This window comes from Silurus aristotelis (assembly GCF_946808225.1).
Source record: "Silurus aristotelis genome assembly, chromosome: 16".
Classification (NCBI taxonomy): Eukaryota; Metazoa; Chordata; class Actinopteri; order Siluriformes; family Siluridae; genus Silurus; species Silurus aristotelis.
In genome coordinates this window covers 21162329-21171010 of record NC_139589.1, presented here as the reverse complement: position 1 = coordinate 21171010, position 8682 = coordinate 21162329, and the positions used below count along the sequence as shown (strand labels likewise).

At 39.7% G+C, this 8682-nt stretch overlaps 1 protein-coding gene across 1 annotated transcript in view; it reads left to right on the top strand.

The window, feature by feature from the left end:
• The first annotated feature begins 2184 nt into the window (after positions 1 to 2184).
• sfswap (splicing factor SWAP) overlaps positions 2185 to 8682 on the top strand; it is a 108900-nt gene continuing 102402 nt past the window's right edge. Inside the window, exons 1-3 of the mRNA XM_083564042.1 lie at positions 2185 to 2692; positions 5139 to 5302; positions 6267 to 6398. Of these exons, the coding sequence (XP_083420168.1) occupies positions 2505 to 2692; positions 5139 to 5302; positions 6267 to 6398 (484 nt within the window). The 5' untranslated portion in view covers positions 2185 to 2504. The remainder of the gene's footprint in view (positions 2693 to 5138; positions 5303 to 6266; positions 6399 to 8682) is intronic.

The window sequence follows — 8682 nt, the reverse complement described above, 5'->3', positions numbered from 1 at the left end:
AGGTGTCATACCAAAGTTTATTAGATCCTATTGTAATTTTTTATGAAGTCTGTTGAAAGCAAAAGGACCTGCACCTTTTGATCAAATCTTAATTCAGGTACTACAGAATTAGACCATTCAGTACTTCAGGACATTAGTACAGTAATTCGAATCTCGTGCCACGGTTTATCGCGGAATTGCAATTGCCACAATTTATTAAGCCGATTTTTATGTTGAAATAATGAAATGTAATCATAAAAATATAATTATTAAATATAAAAAAACTTTCTTTTGGCTTCTCCCATTAGGGGTCGCCACAGCGGATCCTCCGTATTCATGATCCGCATGTTCGATTGTTAAATATAAAATGAAGTAAAATGCTAATACAGTACAGTACTGTATACATAAAATAGCATTTTTGGGGTCCGTTTATCGCGGTTTTTCGTTTATCGCAGGCGGTATAAATGATAAACGGGCTATTACTTTGCTATTTAATGAATAATGGGACATTTTTAGACATATTGGGACATATTGAAAGCCAGCAAACCATGTGTAACAAAAGAGATAGCCCTAGTTAAGCTACAATCTGGGCTAATTGGAGCTTGTTTATGTACCTACTAAAACATCCAGACAGCAAGAAATCACAATAGCTCAACCTAGACATAACAACAACATGAACCAGTTATTCAGCCTTGTGAAATGACTTGATATTTTTCTGGCAATGTTTTTTTAGATAGTAAAATTATCTACAGGAGTGTAAGAATTTACAGACTGCTTCAACCCAGATTCCACCCCACACTATATCAAAGCCATTTATCAAGCCATCAATGACCATCTCTAACCAAAAGGTGTCCGAGACCATGAATATCATTTAAACAATATTACCCTGACCCGATCTGCCAGGGGACCGGCACCAGCAAAGGTGTAAATACCACCTGCTGACCTCCGGCTTGATAGTGGTATCACCCAGCCATGTGTTCCTTTACTCATTTCCTACACTTAATTTACATTTAAAAGCTAGGTTCCCTGGTAGTCTAGTGGTTAGGATGCGGCGGTCTCACCGCTGCGGCCCGGGTTCGATCCCCGGTCAGGGAATCAACCCCAGTCATTAAGGCTGCACAAGCCTTAATGCCGGTCCCAGATAAAAATGGGGAGGGTTGCGTTAGGAAGGGCATCCAGCGTAAAAACATGTGCCAAATCAAACATGTGGATGGTCCGCTGTGGCGACCCCTAATGGGAGAAGCTGAAAAAAAGTTTTAATTTACATTTAAAAGCTAAATCCTGTCTACACTTCAAAGGGACGAACAATCTAAAATAACCGGGCAGTTTGATAAACCCAAAGTACTTCATGTATTTTGTCACTGCTACGCTGTTATAAACTTCTTCATTACGATCATCGTCGTCCTCATAAATTTTTTCTCACAGAAGCATCAGAATTAAATGGTGGAAAGTTACACTGTATGTATTATTTAGCGTTCTGCTTTTTAAAGCTGGAATTTGTCATCTGGTTTTGCAGAAACACACAAAGCTGTGTCCATGGCATGCCAGTGAAAAACTAATAGCATGTTCACCCAGGGGTTGGGGCAGTTGCCAGTGAATAGAGAATTGATGTGGATCAAAGTGAACTTTTTTTTTTAACTGTATGTGTAGAGAAGCCATTATTAATATTTGCAAACGGTAAGATAAAATAAGATCTAAGCTACAAAAATAACATTTACTTTTTCTGTATGATTTAGAAGAATTGTGAGGTATGCAAACTGTTTATATACTTTATTGAGGCATAAATCCGAATAGAAATACTTGAATATTTCCTCTATGTAAGTAGGAAACTTACTTGCTGAGCTACACGCTTTAATCTTAAAAATAAATGTAGATATTGGTTTGCGGATTGATTTTGACAGTAGAATGGAGCACTAAATGAGCACTTGTTTTGGGAAACCCTTCCAACCATATGTGATTCTTCATCAACCTGTGCACAAAATTAGCACATGATAATAACAAAAAGTTATATGATTACTATGTACATTGACATAGTCAAACATAAATATGAATAAAATAGTTGTACCTCATATAATAATAATAATAATAATAATTCTACAATAGTACTCTGACATACTCTTGCCCCTCCTCCTGTCAATCATCCCTGAAAGGCCACATGGATGCCCATAATGTGCCTGCTTGATTTAACAATAGCACTTTCGACACGGAAATGCGTTTAAAACTCAAGTACAGAATACCATTTCCAACTTGTCGTATTTTTATAAGATTTTATATTCCAGTAGAATATTTTGCAAGTAACGCAGCGGTGTAGAATGAGAAAGAAAGAAAAAGTAAGCGGAAAATATCGAATCTGCGAGGGAGTGAATAGACGCGCGATATGCTCAAGACGACAACTGCAGTGTTTTGAAAATTAGCCCTAGCGCCAGCTGGCTAGTCTTTGCTAGCTGTGTTTTCGTGTTGAAACCGAAGCCATTTGCGGCCGAGGTTGTGATTTATGCGCGGTTCGGGCTTGCACGTCGGCCGGAATGTATCGCAGAGGACCGGGGAAAGTGGACAAGGCGCCGAAGGAGGAGAGCGCGGGCGGCAAGTACGCCGAGCTGCTGGTGTTCGGCTACGCGTGCAAGCTGTTTCGGGACGATGAGCGGGCCATGTACCACGAGCAGTGCAAGCATCTGATCCCGTGGATGGGAGACAACAAGCTCATGATCGATAGGTCGGTTGAACAAACCTTAAAAGGGAATGCTTGCTTCTTCTTCTCCTTCTTTTTATAACCCCCTTCCCCACCTCAGTTTTAAGTGTCTTCCGAAGACTCTCTCGGATGTTGCTTGTTGCAGCTGGAGGCCTCATGTGACATCCATCAGAATGAAAAACTAAATAAACCGACTGCTCTTCGATATAACTAGGATTGTTTTTTTGTTTTTATTTACTTGTCATGCTTTTCTACCAAAGGAGTTTGAAAATGTTTTTTTTTCTTTCCAAGACATATGACATCCAGAAGATGCACAGTCCTCCCTCAACAGATCCTCAAATCTTTGAGATGTTTTATTAAGATGCCTTTGTTATTAGATGTGGTTGAAGGGAAGCCTGTGCATCTCAGTGCATGAGGAATTTGCTACGGAGAAAACTAAAGCACTCATTTTCCCAAAAGTACAATTGATTGCCAGTGGGGCAGGTATTCCGCTGCCCCCATGCTCACTTCCTGATCGTCTAACACAGCCATTGTAGGCTTGCCTCTGACGGGGATTTTAGTGCTACGTTATAAAAAAAAAAGAAATGAAGATTACGAGGTTAATGTCGTAATAAGAAAAAAGGTCGCAGGCAACTTTTTAAGGGTGGAAATTCTTCTATCATAATCCTTTAACGCTTGAGAAAGGACATACCTTCTACGAATAGCACGCACACGTACCCATCGATATCCAGACTGCAAAACAGAGGGACTCACAGATTTTTTTTTCGTCTGAATAAATTAAGTTACCTACATAACCTGCAGTGTTTGTTTACTAATTATAACTACAAAAGACAAAGATTTTTCTTATTGCTTAATAATAACCTAAAGTAGGATTTAACCAAATTATCCACAAAACCACTATTTATGAAATAGTGCGACTTTATTTTTGAAATATTTCGATTTTACTCTCGTATTGCTACGACCTTAATCTCGTTATCTTGGATTGTTTTTTTTGTTGCACTAAAATGCCGTCCTACTTGCCAGATTGAGATGGTTTGTATTTATTGTTTTATGGCTACCAAGATCTTGTTTTATAGCAAATAACCAGTATCGGAATAGCTAAACCAATTGCTTTAAGCCGTAAATACAAACACCGTGTCTATGATTTCTAGAATTAATTCTATTATCAAATATGTAATCTAGTTTCCCTTGTGAAAGCTCATTGCTTAAGGCTCTGATTGGTTAATGATTGGAAGGTAGGTGGTTCAAACCTGAGTATCACTCTTGGGCCCTTCAGAAAGGCCCTTAACCCTTGTTTCAGGGGCGTCGTATCATAGCTGACCCTGATTACAGCTTCCTAATGCTGCATTATGTGAAAAAAGAATTGATTTGATTTATTCGAATCATACTTTTGATCAGAAGGTGTTCTGAAGGTATCCATCGCCGCCAAGTCGCGCTGGATAGAGGTTTAGTAGCCTCCTAACTTAATTTTACTTTGGTCTACATTGTTAATAACGTCGCCTTGACTACGGTCCTGCATGCTGATACTAGCATTAATGCGGTATGTACAGTATATTAGGACTAGGGCCCTGACCCCAGGTTGAAAAAGTCGTCTTGGTTTGAAGGTGAGATGCTTTTGGGAAAGCGCAACATGACTTTTCGTGCGAGGGAATTTTTAAAACCGGAGCGAATTCCTCAGCTGGAACTGCAACTTTGTGAAATCAGACTGTTTATTAAGGTGGTTCTGATGCAACGCATTGATCGGCCTATGGCACTCGCAAAAGGAGCCACCTTAATAGACGCCGGAATCTGTTCCCTGTTTCCAAATGTGTATGTCTGTGTCTCTCTTTATCACGTAACCCAGACCTTATTTTCCCCAGCAATTAAGGCTTAGGGGTCCTGCCAGGCCCCGATTGCCACCACAGCGCCCACTTCTCTCTTTCGACGAAGAGACTGGAACTGAGAAGTGGAATAGAGGAGCAAGCGCAGGAAAAAAACCGTCCATATGGGTTCTTGCGGATAGGTATTTATGTGCTCGGGTTTGTGTGGATGTGCCATTTTACCGTAAAAAGTAAGAACGATGACTGCAGATATCATAACAAACGAGAAAGGCTTGAGTGACGTGGGTACAAGGTGTCATATTTTTGAAAGCGTGTAAGGTAAGAGGAAAGTTGTTTCATTACGTTCGACTTCAGGGCTTTTTGAAACTTTTAAAGTGCATAGTCGAGAATTGGATTGTACGTCTATAGTAAGAAAAATTACTGCAATGTGTTTATTTTATTTTTATTTTTATTTTTTCCTTGGTCTGTACACCTAAAGTGTTGCAGTAGCGATGCTTATTTCTTTTGCCTCCAAGGGATTGTGCAGTTGCCTTGTAAGAGAAATAGTTTCGCTTTTACCTTCAGGCTCTCTTCCACCCACGCGGTGAGTATTTGTTCGGTGCAGGCGTCCCGGCCGATTTTTCCGTCTAATCAAGCGACTTATTTTGCAGATACGACGGGCGCGGTCATTTACATGACCTTTCGGAGTACGATGCAGGCTCGTGGAACCAGAGCTACCAGCTTTCTGAAGAAGAAGCCAGGATCGAAGCGCTGTGCGATGAGGAGAGATACCTGGCCTTGCACACTGACCTGCTGGAAGAGGAGGCCAGGCAAGGTACCTTAATGCAGAGGCATCCAGGGGTTTATTAAAGTACAGAACACTATTAGAACAAAAGTTTGTGGACACCTAACTATAAGATGACCTCCACTCTTGTGAGATGTTGTTCCACTAGATTTTGGAGTATGCTCCTGGAGATTTCCCCTTCTCTATTACTCTATTCCAGAATCACGAAAGCAGTGCCCAAATTCCAAATTACATTTCCATAGTATTCATTTATGTTATCTAGTCTTTCATGGTGGGCGGGGCTTAATAATGCTTGCCCTCGTTGGCTTGTGAGATTAGGATTGACAGCTGCTTGACCTGACTGACTTCAGTGGGTTTAAATTTGGTGATGCAGTTCCCGGTGTAGGTCTAGTGTTTGGGGGTGTTTTAAGATTTTTCTTCTTCTGATTGGCTGGTTAGATTTGGCTTTGCAGCCATGTAACCTGAAATCATATAACCCGTCTAATCTTTTAAAATAATAGTTTTTACACACTAGTTTGTCGTTTTAGGCAATCATTAATTTATATAATCGTATATATCTCGATCAGTTTGTTTCAAACATTTTCAAAACGATCGGCTGCTCAGATTGGCGAAAATCGAAAAAAATAATTAAAATGAATGAACCATAATAAACGTGTTCAAGCCTGAAAACTTTTGTAGTTACATCAGTATTTTGTTGTACTTTACACTCGGAGCAGAACGGACACATGACTCCCACAGGCGCCGCATACCCACAGCTTGATTCCAGATCAATTCCGAGGTTTGAATAGTAATGTGTTTAATTGCAGTATTGTCTCCTCGCTACTTTTTTACACTTAATTCAACTCGGAACGCAAAGCAGACATTCAGAGTTCAGTTTGTAGATAAGAATTTTCAATGCGGAATTCATTTCATTCATTGTGTTTTCTTTTTTTTCTTTTATTATTTTTTTATTATTATTTATTTATTTTATTTTTTTTCCCGTATGGTGTTGCAGAAGAAGAATATAAAAGGCTAAGCGAGGCTTTGGCCGATGAAGGTTCCTACAACGCAGTGGCTTTCCGCTACAGCGCTGATTACTACGACCCTTCGCAGCCCACTGAGGAAGAGGATGCCAACAAAAACAAAGGTGGGCTCACGCACACACATGGACACACAAAACTTCGCAAGAGACTGTCCAGCCAATGCATTTACCGAATATATTTATTTTTTAATTTGTATAGCACTTTTAACAACGGACAGTGACGGGAACTCATCATTATTGAGGTGTACTGTTTAGCGCTTTAATGCCGAATCTAAAGTACATCCCTTGCCACAGGTTATACGCTACTCAGATTCGCCAGATTCACCGCTGCCACACTCGGTTCTAAAATCAACTGCTTTTTTTTTTTTTTACTTGGGTCACCAGTCAACTAGTAAAAAATGAGGAGTATTGATGAAAGAACTGTGATTCTTTTGGAACAGAAAGTGTGAGAATTAAAGTGTTAAAATGATTTAATGATTTGCAAACAACTTGAGATAAACCACTTAATCTAAGCATAATAAACTGCTCCAAGTTGTTGAAAAACCGCACCAAATTCCACGGCAACCATTTTAATTCCGCGCCAAGGAACAGCCGGAAAAGGGAAGAGTGCGCACCACGGAAACACACCAATGCACTGCAGAGCTGCTAATGTAGAGCAAAACCACCTCCTGGGAGTCAGACAGCTAAAACTATACAGATACTTGACCAGAACTGCCATTTCCAGTACATTTCTGAAAACTATCGGAAATCTTTCCAAGGGGAATTTGGTAAACATTCCGAGTTGGAAACTTCTGAGGAAATGATGGGAATTAATAAGAAATTTTCTATAAACATTTATATAAACTGTACCATACACAAATATATATAAATAAATAAATAAACGTTTAGTTTGGTCATAAGCCGACATGCATGCAAACCAAACCCAAAAAAAGAAAGACATTGATGAAGTTTAAACAATTAGCACTTTCCAAGTTTGCTTTGTAGAATTCAAGAGTTATATTTATATTAAGTTTGTAATCTTGTGTACCAGTGTAGATTCATTCATTGCTAGAGACTCAAAGCACTTTTGTACGTCGCTCCGGATAAGGGCGTCGGCTAAATACCGCAAATGTAAATCAGAAATGTATGTTATATTTATGTAATATGTAGAAATTAATCTGAAATTGCATTGAAACCGGTTGTTTTAATCTAAATTCAAGTTCCCAGTTCTCAGTTAACCTGCAATTTTGTAAATTCAAAGTTCAGTCCTATTCATTTCTGTTAATTTCTATGAAAAGTTTCCACTTTTCAATCCTAATCACAACATCCATACATGGTCCTTTGACCCATACGGAAGCGCAGAGTGGTTCAGGATGATGTTGAATGCTACGGTTTACTGGAACCAAGGAGTCGAAACATGTTCTACCATGCCCTCCATCTATATATACACAAGCGCCAAGATTAAAGCGGAAAAACGGTATTTTCCGGCCTAGAGCTCTTACCTCACCACTGCTAAACGCTTTTTAGACTTCAATTATATTATAAAAGCCATTATGATTTCAGGGACGATTTTAACAGTCTTGCCCTGATCCCAAACTTTTCAAACTAGTCTCTAGGTCATGTCTCATTCGATAAACAGCTACCAGGCCTTGAAAACATGCAGATTTGCCCATGCATATACTCCGACCGGGATGAAATATTCAGATGCTCCAAAGTCAAAAGAGGTGTCATTTCAAAGGTTTAAAAGGAAAAAAAAATCAGCCGAGGTTTTCTGTGGCCCGAGTTAAAGAGGACGGCTGTACGCAGAAACGCGCTGTTCACCCACCCGCATGTTGAATAAAGAGTTTTTGTATTTGTGTTGGTCAAATTCGCCGATTCGAAAGTTTAACGCTGCGACGCATAGATTTAAAAAAAAGTGAGTCAAGTTTATTTCTATAGCGCTTTTCACAGCAGACATTGTCTCAAAGCAGCTTTACAGAGATCTATAGTCAAGGTGAACGTTGTGCATTTATCCCTGATGAGCAGCCGTGGCGACTGTGGCAAGGAAAAAACCCCCTAGATGTAATGAGGAAGAAACCTTGAGAGGAACCAGACACAAAACCGGAATCCATCCTCATTTGGGTGACATCAAGAGTTTGATCATAAATCTTTCAACAATACAGAACACTGGAGAGTGAGAACTAACATGAGTACTGGAGTATAAGATTATAAGTAATGTTCTTTCTACAGTCTCATACAGTCTTAATGGTTATAAAACTAGGAGCTACAGAGCTCAACATTTGTGATCATCACAGATCCAGCATCAGCTTCTCCATGCCAGAGCCTTTAAACACTCCAGGAGGTCCAATGTCAAAACTTCACACATGTAGTGGGATCCAATTGGCACTGGTAAGTCCCTAGATGGTTCGGG